General features: G+C 42.0%; 1 protein-coding gene across 7 annotated transcripts in view; it reads left to right on the top strand.

Annotated features, from left to right (window-relative positions):
- Window positions 1-24814, top strand: part of rab27b (RAB27B, member RAS oncogene family) — a 74767-nt gene that overhangs the window by 41037 nt on the left and 8916 nt on the right. For 2 of the 7 annotated variants that reach the window (XR_007039290.1, XM_047372481.1), the window contains exons 2-6: window positions 3083-3150; window positions 8771-8838; window positions 19194-19365; window positions 22383-22471; window positions 24529-24632. Coding sequence is in view for 6 of the 7 variants with exons in the window: in XM_047372481.1 (XP_047228437.1) it covers window positions 19213-19365; window positions 22383-22471; window positions 24529-24632 (346 nt within the window). In the remaining variant the exon portion in view is untranslated. Of the gene's footprint in view, window positions 1-3082; window positions 3151-8770; window positions 8839-10068; window positions 10579-19193; window positions 19366-22382; window positions 22472-24528; window positions 24633-24814 lie in introns of those variants that run through there. The other 5 variants (XM_047372486.1, XM_047372482.1, XM_047372483.1 and 2 more) reach the window with 4 other exon arrangements.

A 24814-nucleotide genomic window follows, 5' to 3' on the forward strand; every position in this document is an offset into this window, starting at 1 on the left:
TTAGCTGACAGCTGTTGAGTCTGAGATAGAGCTTTTAGGTTTTCTTTGAGCTTCACGCTCTGACCTTGAGCAGAATCTGCTGGGACGTCCACTCCTTGGAAAATTAGCAGCTGTCTGAAATTATGAATAATCTTTCTTTCTGCAGGAGGTTGGAGTTCACATAGTTTGGAGATGTTTTTATAACCCTTCCCAGATTGATGGGCAGCAGCAGCTTTTTCTCTGACGCCATTGCTGATGACTTTCTTTCCTGGCATTGTGTTAACACACACCTGTGTCATCCAGGGCAGCTAACTGACTAAACTCCTGGCTTCACACTGATGGTGATCAGTTTATTAATCAGCATCACCTGGCTGATACTTCCCTTCTTAATTCCTGGGGTGTAACCAGGGTGTGCTTAGTTTTTAATCCATAGCTTAGCTTTTCTTTTGCATTCTTCATCTTTGTTTAATAAATAATGACGTTTGCAGCTTCTAACAATATTGACTGTAGCAAATTACAGCCACATTTAAAAAAAAGAACAAACCTGAGCTCTAATCTGGAATCGGATCAAATTTTCCTAAACGAGTGTTTAAAATTGGGTTTAATGAAACTTTTCCCTTTAGCTGTGAGTGGAAAAGTTAAGTATTTAGGTGTAATTCCTTGAAGGACCCTGGAGGTGGTCAAAAGCAGGACAAACAGTCCTAGATGCTCTGTGTTTGTTCTGCCCTGAGGCAAGGTGCTCCACCACACATCCAGTCAGCTGACTCATCACATGACCTCCAGCTCCATGAGCAACCTTATTCAGAGGAGGCAGAAACAGGGTGAATACGTTTCTCATAGTTGTGATATTCAAACTAGAAAACCAGAGTAACTGTGGGAATAATAGGAATGAGGAGCGATGTTCTGCTGGGATCTCATAGTCCTTATCAAGACTCTTAATGGCTCAAACTTCACTTGTTCACATACACCTCAGAAGAACCAATTAAAGAGAATGAAATTCATAAGTCTAAACACATCTTCTAGTTTCCTGTCCTCATTTACAGATTCAGAACTTCGACCCTGAATTTAATTATGTTCCTCTATATTTAAGGACAAGGAACCTGTGGAACCAGTTGAAGGTCAGATGTTTTGTTTTTGAGGTAAAACAGGCAGGATCTGGAATAACTTGAGGAAAGGTTGGTAAAGGCAGCAAGAATCTCAGATCAGCCAGAGGGGCATTTCTGAGCATTTCAGAAACTGTTGATCTGGATGGATTTTCACAATGGCATAGCCCGGTTCAGGGTCATCTGGCACAGTCCAAGTTGGTCTGCCATCTCCCTCTGGTACAGAAACCCGTCGTAGTCCAGTAGGTGTATCAATATATTTTTTGCCACACTTTGAGCCCCTTAGAACCAACCAAGACTAATTTAAACACTACATCCTACCCAAGTGTTGTTGCTGAGCCAGTCCATCCCTTTATAACCACAGTGTACCCATCTTCTGACTCTCATCCCTCCTCCAACCTTAAGATGATGTGGTTAAGATCAGAACAGAACTGCATCATCTGTCAAAATATGGTGAGATCTTTTCATGTAATCCATGCAACAATTATTAAATGCTCACATTTAAATCAATAAAAAGTAAAATAAGTATATTCTTGTCATTGTTTTTCTAGCTGCTTTGACCCACATGCAGAAATATACTCAGGAAAACAGGAAAGGTTTTAACAAGTTCATTAAGAAATATTTTGTTTGCTGGTGAAACAGGAACTCGCCGCTGTATGGAGAAGGGATCAATGGTACGTGACCGGTAATATTCTGGGTTGTTGATCTTGATGTACAAGGGTTGGACAATGAAACTGAAACACCTGGTTTTAGACCACAATAATTTATTAGTATGGTGTAGGGCCTCCTTTTGCGGCCAATACAGCGTCAATTCGTCTTGGGAATGACATATACAAGTCCTGCACAGTGGTCAGAGGGATTTTAAGCCATTCTTCTTTCAGGATAGTGGCCAGGTCACTACGTGATACTGGTGGAGGAAAACATTTCCTGACTCAATCCTCCAAAACACCCCAAAGTGGCTCAATAATATTTAGATCTGGTGACTGTGCAGGCCATGGGAGATGTTCTACTTCACTTTCATGTTCATCAAACCAATCTTTCACCAGTCTTGCTGTTTGTATTGGTGCATTGTCATCCTGATACACGGCACCGCCTTCAGGATACAATGTTTGAACCATTGGATGCACATGGTCCTCAAGAATGGTTCGGTAGTCCTTGGCAGTGATGCGCCCATCTAGCACAAGTATTGGGCCAAGGGAATGCCATGATATGGCAGCCCAAACCATCACTGATCCACCCCCATGCTTCACTTTGGGCATGCAACAGTCTGGGTGGTACGCTTCTTTGGGGCTTCTCCACACCGTAACTCTCCTGGATGTGGGGAAAACCGTAAAGGTGGACTCATCAGAGAACAATACATGTTTCACATTGTCCACAGCCAAAGATTTGCGCTCCTTGCACCATTGTAACCGACGTTTGGCATTGGCATGAGTGACAAAAGGTTTGGCTATAGCAGCCCGGCCGAGTATATTGACCCTGTGGAGCTCCCGACGGACAGTTCTGGTGGAAACAGGAGAGTTGAGGTGCACATTTAATTCTGCCGTGATTTGGGCAGCCATGGTTTTATGTTTTTTGGATACAATCCGGGTTAACACCCGAACATCCCTTTCAGACATCTTCCTCTTGCGTCCACAGTTAATCCTGTTGGATGTGGTTTGTCCTTCTTGGTGGTATGCTGACATTACCCTGGATACCGTGGCTCTTGATACATTACAAAGACTTGCTGTCTTGGTCACAGATGCACCAGCAAGACGTGCACCAACAATTTGTCCTCTTTTGAACTCTGGTATGTCACCCATAATGTTGTGTGCATTTCAATATTTTGAGCAAAACTGTGCTCTTACCCTGCTAATTGAACCTTCACACTCTGCTCTTACTGGTGCAATGTGCAATCAATGAAGACTGGCTACCAGGCTGGTCCAATTTAGCCATGAAACCTCCCACACTAAAATGACAGGTGTTTCAGTTTCATTGTCCAACCCCTGTATTTTTGCTTACAGAGGGTGATTAGGAGATCCGCCAGGGAGGAGGAAAAGTGAGATGATGGAAAACTCTGGGAGCATGTCGGGTAAGTGAATGGTCCAGGTAATTCTGTTTTACTTGCACTTGAGGTGGAGGTGGCACCAGGTGGATGATCTTTGGAGGGGAGCATGTTGGAGGGTGCGCCAGGTTCGTTCACAGGAAGCCTGAGGAGACTTGAAACCCAAATGCAGCCAACTGAGAAGATAATCCGTGAAGTTCTCTTGCGGAGAGAGAGTCTGCATTTCTGGATACGCAGACTGGATAAGAAGCTCGGAACTGGAGGTAACCTGGGAAGGAGGACATGAGAAGGTAAGTAGTCAGAAAATAATCACAAGGAGACTTTCTTGGCCAGCTAGAGTTACCACGGCTGGTCAACACTCAGGCGCCGGAGTGTTGGCATCGTTGGGTACTTAAGGTCCTCTCCTGATGAGGCTGATAGAGAACACCTGTGGACTCTGCTCCTACCGTGCGTCTGGTGCCATCTAGAGGTTGGATGGGGTTAGTAGCAGGTAAACAGGTGGACAGAAAGAAACTCCCAGAACTCCAACAATTCTCACATTCTGGGACTGAAAGACTGGCGAGGGCTGTATGGAGTCACATATTAACTGTCTTATCTTTTGCAGCAGTATAAACTACAAGAGTAACCAACGAAATGAAGTATGAGGATTTTCTATTTTTTACAAGTATTAAATGAAATGAGTGATCTTTGTTTATCAAGTTAAAACACGTATGATGAAATATGATTGTGAACTGATGACTAAAATAAAACATTAAGGTTCAGAGATTCTTAATCAGCTATTTATGAAACAGTTTTTCATAAATAATGAGTTGTGATGTATGAATAAGAAAGAATGAAGTTGAAGTAATGGTTTTGAACTGTAAATGAAGTAAAGGCTGTAACTAAAAGTTTGAGCAGCAACGATATAAGAATTAAAGCCTCTGTTAAAGAGGAAGTGAAACATTGAGTGAGACATGAATAGAGCAGATGTTCAGGAATTGTGGAAGTGAGAGCTCCCAGAACTCCGACAGTACTCCCCACCTCAACGGCCGCCGCCTGGCGGCCTAGAAGAAGTGGAAGAACGGGAGGAGCGGTAGTCAGAGATGAGAGACGGGTTGCAGATAAAAGACCGGGGCACCCAGGTGCGGTCCTTAGGACCATAGCCTTCCCAGTCGAGGAGATACTGCTAACTGCGACCCCGCCGACAGGAATCCACAATCCGTCGGACCGCATAGACTGGGTGCCCCAATCCATCCCGGGTGGGTGGAGGGGGTTCGAACGGAGGGCAAAAAGGACTTGTGAGGACGGGTTTGATCTGGGAGATGTGGAACCTTGGGTGAATGCGGAGACTCGAAGGAAGCTTCTGGCAGACAGCTGAAGGACTGATAACTACCTCAATCTCATACGGGCCAATGAACCTGGGGGCGAGTTACTTGGACATTGATTTTAGAGGGATGTCACGTGGCGAGAGCCAAACCTTCTGACCAGGCTGGTACTGTGGAGCTGGAACCCTTTTCCTGTCTGCATACCTTTTGTTCTGTTCAGCGGCGCGTTGAAGGGCTTGTGCGGTGGCTGTACAGATTTGTTTACATCTACGGATGTGATGACGTACACAAGTCACTGAGATCTCTTTCTCGTCAGCGGAAAACAATGGTGGTTGGTAGACCAGAGAAGCTTCGAAAGGGGAGAAACCTGTAGCAGCAGAAGTGTGAGAATTATGAGCGTACTCAACCCATGGCAGGAATTGGCTCTAGTCTGTGGGGTTGGTTGATGTTAAACAACGAAGGATGGATTCCAGCTCTTGATTCATCCTCTCCGTTTGACCATTAGACTGAGGGTGATATCCTGAGGTCAGAGATACTTTAGCTCCCAATACTAAGCAAAATTGTTACCAAACCTTAGCTGTGAACTGAGGTCCGCGGTCGGAGAGGATCTCCAGAGGTATACCATGGAGTCTGAAAACATGCTTCACTAGAAATTGAGCTATTTGAAGGGCAGAGAGTAGTTTTCTGAGGGGAATGAGATGACAGGTCTTCGAGAAACGGTCGATCATAGTGAGTATGGTGGTCATATCTCTTGAAGTGGAAAGTCCAGTGACGAAGTCGAGGGCTATATGTGACCAGGGCCGCTTAGGATCACAAAGAGGCTCCAATAGTCCTGCGGGTGGTTGGTTAGAGGACTTATTTCTAGCACAAAGAGTACAGGCTTGTACATACTCTTTGACGTTCCTATGAAGGGACGGCCACCAAAACCTTCTGGAGATGAGAGCGAATGTTCGACTAGAGCCAGGATGGGCACAGAACTTGGATGAATGGAACCAGTGGATCAGGCGGGACCGGACAGTTGATGGGACATAAGTCCAATTTGGGGGTCCAGTTCCAGAATCTGGTTCATTTCTGAGGGCCAGGGATACCAAATTCTCCAAATCCCACGTGAGGGCTCCAACAACACAACTTTGCGGTAGGATGGGAGCAGGCTTCTTGTCAGAGTCGTCTGGTGAAAACTGTCAAGACAGGGCGTCGGGCTTGATATTCTTGGAACCAGGTCTGTATGAGATCGAGAGGTTAAAACGTGAAAAGAAAAGGGACCAACGAGACTGGCAATGGTTAATGCGTTTGGCTGCTTGAAGGTAGGTTATGTTTTTATGATCTGTCCATACCACACAACTGGGTGTTCAGTGCCTTCCAACCAATGACGCCACTCCTCCAGGGCCAGATTTATCGCCAAGAGTTCACGGTTCCCATATCATAATTTATCTCGGCTGGATTGAATATGCGGAAGAAAAAGGCACAAGGGAGTCAGAAACCTGGGATAGCACAGCCCCTGCTCCAATATCAGATGCATCAACTTCTAGTGTGAATTGTTTTGACGGGTTTGGATGAATGAGAATGCAACCTTGAGAGAAACTGTCCTTGAGCTTATGACAAGCAGCATCTGCCTGTGGAGTCCACTCAAAATGGTGTTTTGTGGAAGTCAGCGCGGTTAATGAGGCTGCAGTTTGACTGTAGTTTCTGATGAATGTTCTATGAAAATTGGCAAAGCTCAAAAACCGTTGAAGCTGTTTACGTGAGTCAGGAGTGGGCCATTCGAGTACAGCCTTAATCTTGTCTGGATCTGAACGAACCTGCCCACCCTCTAGGATGAATCCGAGGACGGTAACAGAGGTTACAGCTTTTCAGCTTTTACATATAGACGGTTCTCTAGGAGGCGTTGAAGGACCAAGCGGACGTGTTGTTGATGCTCTGAGAGGTTTCTTGAGTAAATGAGGATGTCATCTAAATACACAAAAACGAAACGATCGATGAAGTCCCTCAGGACATCATTCACTAGGGCCTGAAATACGGCTGGGGCGTTACAGAGGCCGAAAGACATAAAAAGATACTCAAAATGTCCTAAAGCGGTCTGAAAAGCTGTTTTCCATTCGTCCCCCTGGTGTATTCGGACGAGATGGTAAGCATTACGGAGGTTGAGTTTGGAAAATATGGTAGCATCTTGCACAGGTTCGAATGCGGAAGAGATGAGTGGAAGAGGATATTTTTTCTTGATTGTGATAAGATTTTGTCCCCTGTAGTCAATGCATAAACGAAGGATCCATCTTTTTTCCCCACAAAGAAAAACCCCGCCCCTAGTGGAGACGATGAGGGATGAATGATGCCTGCAGCTAGAGACTCAGTTATATATTTTTCGAGGGACTGTCGTTCAGGGCGTGAGACATTATAGAGTCTACTGGAGGGCAGAGGTGCCCCAGAGAGAAGGTCAATGGCGCAGTCGTATGGCCTGTGAGGGGGTAAGGACAGAGCCTTAGTTTTACTGAAGACCTGTTTTAGATCCATGTACTCCTCGGGAACTGAAGTTAAGTCAGGATACTCTGCTGTTCCAGGATCAGGTTCTGGTTGTTTGGGTAGAATGCCTGAATGTAAACAGGATGAGAGGCAGTTAGTGGACCAGGAACTAATTTGACAGACCAGTTAAGGAGTGGATTCTGAGAAACAGGAAACACGAAGAGGTAGTGAATGCTACAAGTCACTTACTCGATGCAATCTGCTGGGTTTCCTTAGACAGAAAAACGTTTTATCCAATTTGAATAAATAACTAAATCTGACTGCACTGTTCAATGATCAGGATTAATTGTAATGTATGTACCTGACTTTTGTGAAGTGCCTTGAGACGACATGTGTTGTGAATTGGCGCTATATAAATAAACTGAATTGAATTGAATTGAAGAAGGATATCAGTCCTCGATGATTGCCGGAGATTATTAATTCCAATGACTTGGTCTTGTGTTGAAGGTTCTCACCGTTAATGGCAGAAACCAGGTGAGGGATAGGAAGGAGTTCTGTGTCGATCTGAGCCTGTTCCACCAAGCGTTGGTCGATTGGTTTTGCTCACTTCCTGAGTCAATGAAAGCTGATAAATGGAGTGAGTCTTGGGAGAACAAGATGGTAGCTGGTATGGTGAATCTGTTATTGGTAGGGTTGAAATGATGGTCCGTCAGGTTCCCCTTTACAACTGGCTGACCCCATCTTTTGGTCGCACTGGGCATGAGGCGATGAAGTGTCCGTGTGTGCCACAGTATAAACACTGCTTGGATTCCATTCTTCGTTGACGTTCCTCTGGGGAGAGCCGAGTCCGACCAATTTGCATGGGTTCTGGAGAAGGAATAAGTGGTTCAGGGCGAGGTGTTGCAGCTGAGCTCAGAGGTGCCTGTGATCTCACAGCACAGCTTTCAAAACGTGACTTTCTTCTATCTCTCAATCTATTATCAACTAGAGTAGCTAAAGCTATAAATCCATTTAGAGTCTTGGGTTCATCTAGCAAAACTAACTCATCCTTCAAAGATTTGTCAAGGGACTGGAAAAAAGCGGCTTTAAAAGCGCAGGTATCCCAAACTGAAGCAGCTGCTAGTGTACGAAACTCTATAGAAAACTGAAATTGGTTTGTTTCTTTGTTTTAACGCCCACAGGGGTGTATTGGTCTGATCTAATTCGGTGTCCAAAATCTGCTTGAATTCACTTATAAAATCATTATAAGTGCAGCTGAAGCGGTTATGATCAGTAAAGCAAGCCTCAGCCCATCTTAGTGTCTTTCCAAAGAGGAGTCCTAAAATAAGAGATTTTAACGTCATCATGGGGAAAAGATTGTGGAGAGCTATTAAACAGTAGGAAGCACTGTAGGAGGAAACCTCCACAACTACCAACCTCACCGAAAAACTTCTCCGGATTGGGGGAAATTACGTCACGGGAATGAGGAAGTTGCTGTGAGACGGCGGAATCAGCGGCGCCCTCTGGTGTAGCGGTGTTTAGACTGTTCTGAGCATGCTGGAGTAAAGAGGACATCTGTTCAATCTGTTGGTTTGTGTGGCGTTGTTGTTCCAGGAGGGATCAAAGTGAGTTTCCGTGGGACTGGATCTGAAGGCTATGATCTGAAAGAGTCCTCCTGAGTGTATCTGCTGGGTCAGATTGGCCTGAGTGTTCTGTCATCGTTTTTCTAGCTGCTTTGACCCACATGCAGAAATACAGTCCGGAAAACAGGAAAGGTTTAAACAAGTTTATTAAGAAATATTTTGTTTGGTGGAGAAACAGGAACTCGCCACTTTGTGGAGAAGGGATCAATGGTAAGTGACAGGTAATATTCTGGGTTGTTGATCTTGATATATTTTTGCTTACAGAGGGTGATTAGGAGATCCGCCAGGGAGGAGGAAAAGTGAGATGATGGAAAACTCTGGGAGCGTGTCGGGTAAGTGAATGGTCCAGGTAATTCTGTTTTACTTGCACTTGAGGTGGAGGTGGCACCAGGTGGATGATCTTGGAGGGGAGCACGTTGGAGGGTGCGCCAGGTTCGTTCACAGGAAGCCCGAGGAGACTTGAAACCCAAATGCAGCCAACTGAGAAGATAATCTGTGAAGTTCTCTTGCGGAGAGAGAGTCTGGATCTTCTGCATACGCAGACTGGATAAGAAGCTCGGAACTGGAGGTAACCTGGGAAGGAGGACACGAGAAGGTAAGTAGTCAGAAAATAATCACAAGGAGACTTGTCTTGGCCAGCTAGAGTTACCACGGCTGGTCAACACTCAGGCGCCGGAGTGTTGGCAACGTTGGGTACTTAAGCTCCTCTCCTGATGAGGCTGATAGAGAACACCTGTGGACTCCGCTCCTACCATGCGTCTGGTGCCATCTAGAGGTTGGATGGGGTTAGTAGCAGGTAAACAGGTGGACAGAAAGAAACTCCCAGAACTCCAACAATTCTCACATTCTGGGACTGAAAGATTGGCGAGGGCTGTATGGAGTCACATATTAACTGTCTTATCTTTTGCAGCAGTATAAACTACAAGAGTAACCAACGAAATGAAGTTTGAGGATTTTCTATTTTTTACAAGTATTAAATGAAATGAGTGATCTTTGTTTATCAAGTTAAAACACATATGATGAAATATGATTGTAAACTGATGACTAAAATAAAACATTAAGGTTTAGAGATTCTTAATCAGCTATTTATGAAACAGTTTTTCATAAATAATGAGTTGTGATGTATGAATAAGAAAGAATGAAGTTGAAGTAATGGTTTTGAACTGTAAATGAAGTAAAGGCTGTAACTAAAAGTTTGAGCAGCAACGATATAAGAATTAAAGCCTCTGTTAAAGAGGAAGTGAAACATTGAGTGAGACATGAATAGAGCAGATGTTCAGGAATTGTGGAAGTGAGAGCTCTAGTTTACAGTTCAAGGCTGATGACTGAGGTGAGGGCACAGGTCAGAGGAGATGTCAGCAGACAGCTCAGGACTGAGGTGATAATGGCATGTCTGATATGCACACGACTCGGGAGATTCCAGAGAAAAGATCACCTTATGTCACAGGTGACCAATGGGACAGCCATGGCAACAACCACTGGCCAATAAGCACAGACTTTGGTGGAAATGCTCTATAAAATGGACAAGAATAGAGGAACTAGTTTGTTGTTTCCTCACAGAAGACCAGCAAACAAGATCAGACGGAGAAAGACACTACAGATGAAGCAGAGGACCAGAGACACAGCCCAGCTGATCAACTGCATTAAAAAGAGGATCAAACCATGTGCACTGAAAGGACTGTGGCTCGAAATTGAGAGTCTGATTTCATCCACAGCCTATTTATCCAGACAACAGAAGTGAACTTGATTGGTGAACAACTGATTGCTCTAAGTTTCAGGCTTCTGGAAGTCCTGAATCAACCTGAGTTATACCTCTGGGATTTTCTTCAATTCTTCAGCCTCTGGAAGCTACTGTCTTCTGAGACATATGACAACAAAAATCTTGTTTAACCATCGAAACCTGGAGCATCGGTGCCTGTCCACTCACAGGAAGAAAACTGAAGATTAAGTTGTCTGTCCTTCAAGAAGTGTACTCGTTGTTTCGTGAAGAAACATCTCCATCGGTTGCATGGATGAGCCTCCTTCTTCAAAGCCTCTCCAAACTCACTAGTTTCAGCATCAGGAGAAGACAGGTTAAGTTGATTGATTCATTTATATTATTGATGTTATTAAGTGCTGCTGAATTGAAGCTGTTACTGACCTCTGGAAAAAAAAATTCTAGATAAATTGTGAACAGTCAGAGGGAGGGGATAGCTCACCAGACAACAAAAACTGCAAAGAGCAAAGATTAGATCCTGAGGTTCCCAAACCAGACACCCTCTACCGGTCTGTACCTCGAGGTCCTTTAGTGTACAGAGAAGTTCATGGTCGATGCAATGACTGCAAGGTTTTCAGACCTGATGTGGCAGAACAAGCCCACATCATCATCCTTCCACCACTGTGCTTGACAGTTGGTATGAGGTGTTTGTGTTCTTGTGCTGTTTTTGATTTTCTCCAAACATCATGTTGTGCATTATCGCCAAACATCTCTACCTTTTTAATGTATTATTGGTTCTTGTTATTTTTATCTGTTTAATGAGAGGCATGTTAGGGTTTTATGTCTTAAAAGTTGTTTTTTAAATAAAGTTGTTCAAAGCACTTTGTTCCAGAAATTATTAGTTTCATCCAGATGCAGTCCTGCTTTCTCCTTCAACCCTTCCAAACAGCCATACTGGTTCAGTGTTTCTCTAACTGTCCTGTCATGACCTTTAACCTTAAACCTGCTAACCGAGGCCTGTCTGAGATAGAGCTCTTGGGGTTTTCAGAATCAGAATCAGAATCAGAAAAGCTTTATTGCCAAGTACGTTTTTGGACATACAAGGAATTTGTTTTGGCGTAGTCGGTGCAATACAATACAAATTAAACAGTATAAACATATCTACAATATAATATAAATATATGTGCACAGTTTTAAGTGAGTGAGAGTAAATATAGAGCAGTATAAGATGCAAGAGCAATACAACAGTGCAGGTGATCATTGTGCAAGTAAAGCAGGAGTCCAAGCTGAGCGTTAATGTAACGCATAGAGTTTTGTCCATTTCTCTGAGCTTCACACTCTGACCTTGGGCTGAATCTGCTGGAACGTCCACTCCTGGGAAGATCGGCAGCTGTTTGAGATGTTTTCATCTTGGGAATCACTTTCTCTCTGTAGAATGATGGACTTGAACCTTTACCAGATTGATGGGCAGCAACAGTTGCTTATCTCAAGGCTTTCCAACCTGGTATTGAGTTTGCAACAGCCAGGCTTGTTAATAAATTTACACTCTACAAGTACCATCATTTTACTTCTAATTCTTCTGTTTCCCAGTTCATAAACAGCAACAGACCAATTTAAAACATCTTTATAATTTCTTTTACTTTTTTTTCTCTGTTTATTTGTTTTTTTGTGGATGAGGCGGTCTGTTTTTAGTGTTTTTAATCTTGTAAAGTATTTTGAATGTAGAAAACGTAGGAAACCAACTCAGCCCTAATCTTGCATGACTTCGGGTTTGTCATAAATCTCCTTGCTCTCCTCAGCCGGTTTTATGCCCCAGAAACCCACAATGACCTCATTGGAGGAAACTTTTTCACCTAAGCTTCCCTCAGCAACAATCCCATCTATGCACTGCTGTTAAATCATGTAACGAGGTTAAAGTGAAAGTATAACAGCTATTAGAGTCATGAGGGCAGGATGCAGCACAATGCTCAATTGTCTTTCCACATTAGGTGGAATCTGGATGTTCTAGTCTGAGCTGTATTTGATCAGGTTTCATGTGGCCAGATGTAATGAAATTAAGGTCCTGGTTCTGAAAGGTTTCATTCATGTCCGCACAGAGCGAACTGGACCGAACTGAAAAGTTTTTTTCCTGTAGGAATCTGATAAGCGAAGATGGGCACCCGGCCTGCAGTGTCTCAGTCTTCATTGTCTTCGTCTGGTTGTTTTGCAGCACAGAAGTGGCAGACTAGGAGCTAGTGGGAAAGTGGGGTTATGTTGTGAGCGAGATCATTGAAGCAAGCAGCCACACAGAGAAATCGAGCATATTGATTCACAGGCAAATGTCGCAAGTTTTTCTGCTGCTTCCCTGTAAACACAGTCTGTTCAGCTACTACTCCTTGAGCTCAGATGCTAACGCAGCAGACAGTCCATAATGATCTCATTCTCATGCAGCCTTCATTTAATTCAAGAACTTTTTGCAAGATCTAGAAACAAAGCTCATAAGTGACCTCCTGTTTTCTTTAGGTCAGGCCCCAAAGCTGCAAAAACATGAAACCCTCAAAACTTGAAAATTTGGTTTTTATTCAAAACCTTGGATGAATTTTAGGTTTTAAGATGATCTGTTGAGCTCCCCAACTGAATCATTTATTAGCAGTTTAGAAGGATGTTTCTTTTAAAGCTCTACAATGGACTTGGAATGAAAATCAAATGCAGTCAAACTTATTTAATTGACTGATCATCATTACTTCGAGCACCACAATGCCAGGAGGAAAGACAACAGCAATGAGCATAGAGAAGCAACTTTTGCTGCTCACCAAGGTCATTTCCAAATGATTTGGAGTCCACCATTCTGCATAGGAAAAGACAACAGGAAGACATTTAGGATATCTGCCAATTGTCCCAGGAGTGGACTTCTCCAGAAACCCACTGGACCAAGAGGCCGTGAGCTGACTAGAAAACCTTTTTTCTGATCTATGAGGCCACCACAAAGAGGTTCAGACACATCACACTAAGAATGCCACTGTTTGGTGTGGATCTTGTTGCTGACTGAAGAAGACTCAAAATTTCAAAAAAGAAATTGAATATTTTCAGTATTAATGAGGTGTTTAAAGGTTCAGAGGAAGTACAACGAACCTCTGCTGGGAGTTTTTGCTGTTGAAGGAGGTTCTACAAGCTGCTGGATGATGGCGTGTTCTTAGTTTTCCACACAGCTTTCCATGTTGGCTTCCTGTGTGGTTGATAAATAATGACCCCTTGCAATCTGTTGTGTGTCTTTATAAACTTGTTAAGTTAGATCAAATTAATTTCAGAACCTGGTAAAGATCAGATCGTTTTTACTGTCCTGAAAACTATAGAATTAAGAGTGTGTACTTTTACTGTGACTGCATATACAGGTCCTTCTCAAAATATTACCATATTGTGATAAAGTTTATTATTTTCCATGATGTCATGATGAAAATTTAACATTCATATATTTTAGATTCATTGCACACTAACTGAAATATTTCAGGTCTTTTATTGTCTTAATAAGGATGATTTTGGCATACAGCTCATGAAAACCCAAAATTCCTATCTCACAAAATTAGCATATCATTAAAAGGGTCTCTAAACGAGCTATGAACCTAATCATCTGAATCAACGAGTTAACTCTAAACACCTGCAAAAGATTCCTGAGGCCTTTAAAACTCCCAGCCTGGTTCATCACTCAAAACCCCAATCATGGGTAAGACTGCCGACCTGACTGCTGTCCAGAAGGCCACTATTGACACCCTCAAGCAAGAGGGTAAGACACAGAAAGAAATTTCTGAACAAATAGGCTGTTCCCAGAGTGCTGTATCAAGGCACCTCAGTGGGAAGTCTGTGGGAAGGAAAAAGTGTGGCAGAAAACGCTGCACAACGAGAAGAGGTGACCGGACCCTGAGGAAGATTGTGGAGAAGGGCCGATTCCAGACCTTGGGGGACCTGCGGAGGCAGTGGACTGAGTCTGGAGTAGAAACATCCAGAGCCACCGTGCACAGGCGTGTGCAGGAAATGGGCTACAGGTGCCGCATTCCCCAGGTCAAGCCACTTTTGAACCAGAAACAGCAGCAGAAGCGCCTGACCTGGGCTACAGAGAAGCAGCACTGGACTGTTGCTCAGTGGTCCAAAGTACTTTTTTCAGATGAAAGCAAATTCTGCATGTCATTCGGAAATCAAGGTGCCAGAGTCTGGAGGAAGACTGGGGAGAAGGAAATGCCAAAATGCCAGAAGTCCAGTGTCAAGTACCCACAGTCAGTGATGGTCCGGGGTGCCGTGTCAGCTGCTGGTGTTGGTCCACTGTGTTTTATCAAGGGCAGGGTCAATGCAGCTAGCTATCAGGAGATTTTGGAGCACTTCATGCTTCCATCTGCTGAAAAGCTTTATGGAGATGAAGATTTCATTTTTCAGCACGACCTGGCACCTGCTCACAGTGCCAAAACCACTGGTAAATGGTTTACTGACCATGGTATCACTGTGCTCAATTGGCCTGCCAACTCTCCTGACCTGAACCCCATAGAGAATCTGTGGGATATTGTGAAGAGAACGTTGAGAGACTCAAGACCCAACACTCTGGATGAGCTAAAGGCCGCTATCGAAGCATCCTGGGCCTCCATAAGACCTCAGCAGTGCCACAGGCTGATTGCCTCCATGCCACGCCGCATTGAAGCAGTCATTTCTGCCAAAGGATTCCCGACCAAGTATTGAGTGCATAACTGTACATGATTATTTGAAGGTTGACGTTTTTTGTATTAAAAACACTTTTCTTTTATTGGTCGGATGAAATATGCTAATTTTGTGAGATAGGAATTTTGGGTTTTCATGAGCTGTATGCCAAAATCATCCATATTAAGACAATAAAAGACCTGAAATATTTCAGTTAGTGTGCAATGAATCTAAAATATATGAATGTTAAATTTTCATCATGACATTATGGAAAATAATGAACTTTATCACAATATGCTAATATTTTGAGAAGGACCTGTAGTGTGCATGTAGTACATTTTGAGTTGGTAAGAATCTTTGTAACAAAGGGCTGCAGTGCCGTGCAGCAGCTAAAAAGTTACTAGTGAATGTTCCAGACTCTGCTGTGATGTTCCTGCTGTTTCCACCTCTGAGGGCTTGAGATCCTGAAAGCTTCATGACGATCTGCTGCAAACCATCTGGGCGTCCTGGCAAATTGCATAGTTAAAGGGCAGTCTTCATCAGTGGTAGCAGTTATTGATCGGTGGCTTTGAAAAACAAATTGGTAACGACAGCAGGAGATGGAAAACAAATCAGTTCTCTGATCAGTTTAAGTTGAACCAGAGACCACATCAATCAAACTTAAAGGTCTCTGACAAATGTCCTGCTGACCTTTTAGAAAAGATACGCTATTGGGTAACGAATGTCATGGGACTCGAGGGTAGAAAGCTGGCAACATTCAGCTGAATTTAATGCAGAAGAAATGCTCCTCAGACACTATCTGCCTTACATTTCTGTGGCGTAAGAAGACACGATGCCATAGAACCCCACACACTCTTCTCCAAAGAGCCCATTCACCAACCTTTCATCATATAGTTTATATAAAAACATTCATGATAAAAATGTTTCATTTATGTTGTTTTAACAAATCTTTGTTCGGTTTTAATTGATCAGCGGAAGTCTGATCGGTCTAAACATGTTAGATTTTAAACCAGATACCAGAAAAACACCATAACTGCCTTTTTAATTTAACACATAGCAGGAATTTCTTACAGTTTTACACCTTCACTGACTTGACTTGCAGAGCAGCTATAGAAAACTATTCATTGCATAATTGAAAGATCACCTTTTTACACATACACTACCGATCAAAGGTTTTAGACCCACTTTCTCATTTTCTTTATGTTTACGACTATTTCCATTGTACGCAGATTCTCACTGAAGGCAAAACTGTGAATGAACACATCTGGAATTATGTAGCAAACAAGAAATTGTAAAATAACTTTAAATATGTTTTATATTTTTGATTGCTTAAAGTAGCCACCCTTTGCTGTGATGACTGAAATATCAACCTTTGGCCGTCTCTCAATGAACGTTTGGAAAACCTTTTCAGGTGACCACCTCATGAAGCTCGTGGAGAGAACGCTAAGAGAGCAGAGCAGTAATCAGAGCAAAGGGTGACTATTTGAAAGAATCTATAACATAAAAATGAGTTATTTCACATTTTTTATTTACTATATCATTTCATGTGTGTTGACCCACAGTTTTGTTGCCTGTGTAGTCTCACTTGGACCTGGTTCCTGAAACAGAGGGAGGGTAAAGGATTATCCCGAGGGTTAGGGTTGGGGGTACCCTTGTTCTTGAAAAATGTTCCTGAGGTGAAACATGCCTGAAGTGATCATTAAACAGGGCTGCTGTCCTACATGTTAATGATGATACTCTGTGTTATTTTCAGCTGTACAGAACATGAGTTATTAAAGAAATAAAGTGTTGTTTCCATCGTTTTCTTAGGCCCTCTAAAGCTTGTTCTCAGATGTGTTTTTATCAGATTAAAACACGGCTGATTAAATGTTTTTCTTCATCAGGAGGTCAGTTCAGGTTTATGTTCAGGCGTTGTTCTGAGGAAGTGCTCTGAGGTCTCCAACCAGGGTGGTGAGAATGGAGATATGAAGAGATGTACTGCCAGTTATCAGATTCTACTGGTTGTTTCACTTCTGTTATGTATGAAATGATTATCTGGTGCTACAGAAGTTATTTTAGATGTTTTAAAGTATTTAGTAAAAGGCTTTAATGAAACAGGACTGGGTGCATGGACAACATCGAACCCATTTTATTTCAGAAACCGAAGCTTCAGGATGAGTTTGTGATATTAGATCTGGGGGATAAGTGACGGGGAAGAGTAAAAGAAACTTCCTGATCAATAGCATTGATGATGTGTCTTCATCCCTGTGTGACCTCCTCTATGTCTACTTCCTCTCCTCCTGATGAGGTCCTGACAGGTTATATTCTTCAGAAATTGATTCAAAGCTTTATTACACTAAAGCTGTTGAGCTAAGTTAATATTTTATTGTTAAAATACTTGAAGCTCAGTTTCATTTACTGTGGATCATCCATCTGGTGTAGACGAATTAAATGGCACTTTGATTAAAACAGGGAACCCCAAATCATCAGTCCTCCAGCACCATGTTTGGCAGTTGGTATGAGGTGTTAGTGCTGATGTGCTGGTTTTGATGCTGTGCAACATGGCCACATATCTCTACTGTGGTCTCATCTGTCTGAAGTGCATTGTCCTTAATGTCTTGTGCTTCTTTCAGAAGCAGCTTTGCAGACTTAAGTTTTGGGCTTTTGATCATTTCTTTTAACCTTGTGCTGAATCTGCTGGGACCTTCACTACTGGGAAGATTGGCAGCTGTCTTATACTAGAGCGATGAACTTCTAGTAGCGTGAAAATGGCCCTTCTCAGATTGATTGGGAATCATACCTGCTTGTTTGAGGTCATTGCTGATGTGTTTCCATCCTGACATTGTGGTAACAAACACCTCAACCTGCCAAAGCCCTTGCTTTTCTCAAGGTCCTCACTGATGAGGATCGGTTTTTGAAAGGCTGCACCTAAATCCACTGGAAACAGCAAGGGTGTACTTTGTTTTCTACACACTGACCTTGGTTTTTGTTTAAGACATTATGTCGGTGTGAAATCTGTTGTTTCTTTTCTCTTGATTAAAGATTTAACACATTTTAGAGCCTGATAAAGATCTGGTCGTTTTATTACATCCTGATGCGTAAACGCCCAGAACTGATAAAAGGTGTACTTTCTTTCTCTTCTGACTGTATGGTTAAAACTTAACTTTTTGTTAAACAGATGGTATTAATCCGTTAGAATACTATTACCGCATCTGATACATACATTTAAAAGAATAGCGGCTGTTTATCCAAACAGAGTTTTCTAAAGGAACGAGTGCTGATTCAATGTGTTCCAGGTTAAATGTCAGGGTGCTGTATTTATTTCAGTCTGACGGGTTGATGGCGTCATTGTCTGAACTGCAGGGAGAACATTTTGAAGAACCCTGTCCCTCCTGGAATAAAGCACAATATTTAACATGCTTCAGTCAGATGATTTAATTAGAGTCTTATGATCCAGTTTCTAAATATACTGCCTTCAGTCAAGAGGCAAACGGATTACAACCTCACTGGATCAAGGATTACTTCGTTTTTACAAATAAAACCACCATTGTTAAACAACACCCAGTAATTAAAAGTATTATAAATAGCATTAACATAAACGTTGAATAAAATATATTTTTCATTTCTTAAAGAAGCAACGGTGACTGCTTTGGACATTTCTAAGAATATTAGTTCTCAAGATATTCTAACGTTCAGATTGCCCTCTGGCTGTTCACAACTAATTTTAAATTAAATGGTCGTGGTCTGTGAGAACGGCTAAATTTATAGTGAGATTGATTAAAATAGCAAAGTTATTTTTATAGTGGGTGGGCCCAGTACTGATCCAGGAGGTGCACCTTTATCTGCCTTGTAGGAACTTTGTTCAAGTTTTCCTTATTTTACTTAAATGTTTTTACATAAATTAAGGGAAAAAAGATCAGTCATCCCATCTGGCTACATCACTAACATCATAAAACGTTTTCGTCCCAGTTGTAATTGGTTTAATAAATATATGGATGTGTTTTTTTTGTTGCTGTTGTTTTCTTATGGTTTGACTGTTGATTTGTTTATGTTGGTTATTTTTCCACTGGAGTTCTTCTTCTGAGCCTGAGCAGGTTCTCTTCCTGCTTGTCTTTCTATCTGCTGTTCTGAACCAACATGCTCTCCTTTCCTTTTACATCATGAGTCAGTATTTTCCCACCAAGTCAAGATCTGGTCGGGGCGACCCGATGATCTCCGCTAACATTCCTCAGCCTGACAGCGGCTCCGATATTGGAGACTTACTTTCCTCCTCTTATCCAGAACACCTCTGAGATGAATACGGTCCTCCTCTGTATGGGCCTTCCTGAGTTGCATCTTGGTCTCTTTCTGCAGGTTTATTGCAGTCATCACTATGACTGATGGGGATTATGACTACCTTATAAAGCTCCTTGCCCTGGGGGACTCCGGCGTGGGGAAGACTACGTTCCTGTACCGCTACACAGACAACAAGTTCAACCCCAAGTTCATCACCACAGTTGGCATCGACTTCAGGGAAAAGAGAGTGGTGAGCTCGCACAGATTTCTGCTTCTAGATCCTCCTTAATGTTTGTTGTTTCTGAGATAATTCACATCCATGTGACTGAGACTTGTTCACCATGTTTACTGCGGTATTTTCTCAGAGCTTTACTCATCACAGGGTCAGCGTAGGTCTCTATTAGCTGCTGCCAGCCTCCCACAGGAGGCTGCTGAGCTGAGTCACAGCCCTGGTGTTTACATTTCCACATGGAAATCAATCTCGGCTCAAATCGAGCTCAGATGGACTAACTCAGGAAAAATCAGCTCCATAACCAAAGGTTCACTAATTATTTCCAAATACCACGAATGTTTTAGGGTTTTCAGACTGATCGATTCATCAATGGATCTGATTATTATTATTATCTGTGATGATCATAAACCAATCATTTGGTTTATAATTCAAACCAAATGATTCCAGTTCACTTCAATACAATCATATTCAAATCCAGTGACATGCATCACAGTTTAAATTTATTCATATTAATTCAACGCCATCCAGTTAAGTCCAATTTATCTCATGTAAAAATTCAGTTCAATATTAAGTTACAAATTTATTTCAGCACAGTTTCAGAATCAGTTCCAGTTATATTTGTCACAATTTAAACTGATTCGGTCATAAATTAGTCCAATAAATATGATCCAATTTAGTTTAATTGTGTCATTTTAATACAGACAGTTCAATCTAATAATGTCCGATAAAGTCGAATCCAGTCCATTCTGATTCAAATCGGTTCATACCAGTTCAGTGCATTTAGTCCAGTTAATTTTGACAAAGTCCAATTCATCCTGACAATTGTGGTCAGGTTCAAATCTACAGTCATCATAATTAAGAATGATTCAGTTCATTTCAATTATAATTTAATAAAAGATAATCAGACTCTGATCCTGTTTTTTCCAAAATGAAATCAGTTTTTTTGTCATAAGAGGACATAAATTTGGTCCCTACAACAAAAAGAAGATTAAATCCTCACTTTAACTCAGATTTAGTCAGTCATAGAATAAAAACGTCTGTCTTTCAGAAGGGTCGACGCTCTCGGGCTGCTGGAATGGTGACGGCGATGCCTCCTGACAGGCTGACAGTCAGTCTCATTAAAATGGTTTTAGGCTTCAGAGGTGGCTGACGGATCGGAGGCTGTTTTCTTTCTGGATGTGTTTAAACACCTGTGTCTCCTGCTCAAAGCTGATTGACAGACTTCCTGTTTCTCTGTTGGCTGTAGACGGTTTTCATGTGTTTGTAGATGTGGTTGGATTGATCTGGGAGAGGATACAGAGATCTTCATTGTATTTGGAGACTAAAAGGGCAATATTTTAAATGAACATGTTAAATCTTTCAAACTTCACATAACAGTATAATGGGGAGTCTTTAAATAAACTCTGAAGTGTCTGGTGTCAGAGCCCAGGAGCTCTTAAAGGTGTGGTGTGCATTTATATTTAGACCCCCTGAGTTGAGCTGTAGGTCTGTAGCTGTAAGCTGCAGGTCTTCTAGGGTTTGTCTCTTCCAGCTTTGAACATCTAAACATTTTGCCCCATTCTTCTTTGCAGAATTGTTCTAGTTCAGTCAGACTGAATAAAGAGCATCTGTGGACATCAGTTTCAGTTTTGCTGACAATTCTCAGTCTCTATTGGATTTATGTCTGAACTTTGACTAGGCCATTCTAACACGTGAATCTGCTTTGATCTAAACCATTCTATTGTGTCTCTTGCTGTATGTTCAGGGTGGTTGTCCTGTTGGAAGGTGAACCTCCACCCCAGTCTCAGATCTTCTGCAGCCGCAGGTTTTTCTGTTAAATTCAAATTTCAGTAACAAAGAAATTTGGTGACTTGGGTCCCAGTAAATAGAATAAAAGGAGAATAAAACTGTCTTGAATTGACCAGCTTCCCTGTTCTTGCTGACGAAAAGCATCCCCACAGCATGATGCAGTCACCACCATGTGTGTTAGGGGTGTTGTGCAGTATTACTTTTCCTCCACACATCGAGCTCTGCATAGAAATGAAGGTTTAATTTCGGTGTCATCTGAGCAGAGAATCGTTTGCTCTATAAACATAATAAAATCCTATAAAATACATGAAAATCTGCAAACAGTACTTCTTGTAGCTAGCTTATCGTCACTCCCGTAAAGGCCAGATATGTGGAGTGCATGACTGAGGACTGATTCTCCTACCTGAGCTGTGGATTTCTGTAGCTCTTTCACAGTTACCTTTTGGCTGCTTCTCTGAATAATGTTCTCCTTGTCCATCCTGTCAGTGTAGGAGGACATCCATGTCTTGGTAGGTCTGCATGTAGTCCATCCTCTCACCATGTACAGATGATGGATCGATCAGAGCTCTGGGAGATGTTCAGAGCTTGGGATGTTGTTGTAGACCATAACCCTGCTTTAAACTTCTCCACAGCTTCCTTCCTGACCTGTCTGCTGTGGTCCTTGGTCTTCATGATGCTGTTTGTTCTCTGATGTTCTCTAAAGAACCTCTGAGGCCAGAACACAACAGCTGCAGTTATACTTAGAATAATTTACACACAACTATTTATTGATTAGGTGACTTCTGAAGGCAGTTAGTTGTTCATTTAGGGTAAAAGTTCTGTATTTGTACAAAATGTCGAAAATAATGTTTCATTTTGTATCACAGGGGTCTGCAGATTTTACTGTCCAAAGAGCCCTCAGTCCTTCTGAATAAAAGTTGTTTAGAGCTACAAATGTTACAGGACCTTTTAAAAAAAACAACTTTTAATAAATATCTGGTTTAGGAAATTTGTCTGTTTTAAAGAGCCATAATTTTATTTCTATTTTTAGGTTTTAAAATAATGAAAAAACATAAAACTTTATGGAAACATCAAGGTTGGACTTGTTTTCTTCTATTGGGGGTTGATATTTGTGTCACCTGAACAGTGCAAGAGCGACAGAAGATTCAGACATGCTAAAAATATGTCTGAATAATACCACTCAGATAAAGTACTTTGAGATAATTGGATTTTAACATAGTTATACATGTGTTTTTTTTCCTTTTCAGGTCTACACAGCATCAAACCCGAATGGAACAACCGCAGGGAAAACATTCAAGGTCCATCTTCAGCTCTGGGACACGGCGGGACAGGAGAGGTTTGCTGCTTTTCCCATTTTCCCTTTAAGCTTCATTAATGTTCCCAACAAATCCTCTGAGTTCATGCAGGTTATTGTCTTATTGACAAGTCATGGCAGGATGGAGCTGGAGGTGGACAGACGAATCAGCGTTACATGTGCTGCAGGGTGGGAGCTGCTCCAGTCCGCTTTGCTACAAGGAGCTGAGCTGGAAGCTGAAACTCTAGATTTACTGGTCCAGACCAGGTCCTACCCTGACCTGTGGTCATGAGAAATGGATCCTGACTGATAAACAAGATTCTAGATACAAGCAGAAAAATGAGTTTCCACCTTACGGTGGCTGGACTCCATCATCTGCAACCTCAGGGTAGAACCACTGCAACTCCACATGGAAAGGAGTCAGTTGAGGTGATTTTAAGCTCCTGGTCGCCTCGGTTTGGAGGTTTTTTAATCTCATCACTCTGGGATAAGACCCCAAATGAAACTAAATATCCCTGCTGGTCATGGGACACCTTGGAAATCCTTCAGGAGTGAGAGAGTGTTGCAGAGGAGAAGGATGTGTTGGGCATTCCTGGGAGGGAGGACGGACGGACGGACACATTACCTAAAGATATAAATAAATCAGGTATTAGACCAGTAGATGGCAAGGTTTGTCATTAAAATTGGACTGAAGACTTCCTCTTGCTTCCTCAAAATCAAATCTCTGAATATTTAATAATTTAGAGGAACTTTTTAAGCTGTTTTAAAAGTTAACATCGTATTTTGTTCTTAAACTTCATAAAATGTCCACCTTATTGGCTAGACCTGTGATGCATGAAAGCAGCATGATGAAACTCTGGGTTTATCCATGTTTAACGTGTGAAGTCCTGACAAATCAATGCTGCATTAGTGACGATTTGTTGTGTCATTTTACCTCTATTAACTCACCTCAGTCCAACAGAACATATTCCTCTTCTCAGCTAGCTGTCGGTGTGGTCAGAGGGACAACTAAGTACACCCTCACTGTGTCCAGCTGTCTTTGGTAAAATGCAAGGATTAAATCATCATAATCCGTTTGAGCTCCTCTGTAGGAACAGGTGGTTGAGCAGTTCTGAAGCATATAGGTGTGTGTCAACACAATATCAGGATGGGAGGCAATCATCAATGAACATTTACAAAAGCAACTGTTGCTGCCAATCAATCTGTGAAAGGTTAAAAGGTCATCTCCAAACCATCTGAAGTCCTCCATCATTCTACAGAGAGAAAGATTATTCCCAAGTGGAAAACATCTCAGACAGCTGCCAATCTTCCCAGGACTGGACGTCCCAGCAGATTCAGCCCAACGTCAGAGCGTTAAGCTCAGAGAAATGACCAAAAACCCAAGAGGTCCATCTCAGACTCTGCAGGCTTCAGTTAGCAAGTTAAAGGTCAAAGTTAATGGCAGGATAAGTAGAAACAGACAAAAAAGGGTTGAAGGAGAAAGCCTCTTCTCTCTATAAACAATATGGCAGCAGGACTTAGGTTTGTAAAGCTGCAGCTGGATGAAGCACAAGACCTGGACAGATGAGCCCAAAGTAGAGATGTTTAGTCATAATGCAAAGCATCATGTTTGGATAAAACCAAAAACAGCACATCAGCACAAACCTCTCAGGCCAACTGTCAAGTACAGAGGTGGAGGAATGATGATTTAGGCCCAGCTCTTATAGTACAGTGCTGTTGAATTGGTCTGCGTGTGTTTAAGTTGAGTGTTCTGGAATAAATGAAAGTGAGCTGCAATTCAAATATGTGCACTGATTGATGAAATGCTGAACTTCCAGCTTTGTTGTATTAAAGGTTTGAAGAAATTTCTCAACAAGAGGAAAAAACCTTTGGAAAACAGTCCAGTTTAGCTGATAAATTTGACAAGCGTAAATCTGTAAAATTAATTTACCATGAATTTTCTTTTCCCTGATCAGTAAGCTGAGGCATAAACAAAGCCTCTGATTACAGGTTTCAGTTCTTCTGCAAAATGTCATAAAATTAAATGTTTTAATAAATCATTTAAAATACCAGAGAGCATGAATTTATCATTATCTTCGTTTTTCGTTTTTCTGCTGTAGGTTTCGCAGCCTGACCACAGCATTCTTCAGGGATGCCATGGGTTTCCTGCTGATGTTTGACCTCACCAGCCAGCAGAGCTTTCTGAACGTCAGAAACTGGATGAGTACGTTCACTGCGTGTGTCGTAGTTTTTTAAAAATCGTTTTCTGCAACGTTTGCTTTGAAAGCAATCGGCTGCACTGGAGCAGAGCACAGAAAAACCCAAAGTGGTTAAATATTTCATAGTTTCTCTTCAGAACTTTAATGGAGGAATACACTGGAAAGAATATTTCTGCTTTTATTGAGT

Source organism: Girardinichthys multiradiatus, chromosome 8 (genome assembly GCF_021462225.1).
Source record: "Girardinichthys multiradiatus isolate DD_20200921_A chromosome 8, DD_fGirMul_XY1, whole genome shotgun sequence".
Classification (NCBI taxonomy): Eukaryota; Metazoa; Chordata; class Actinopteri; order Cyprinodontiformes; family Goodeidae; genus Girardinichthys; species Girardinichthys multiradiatus.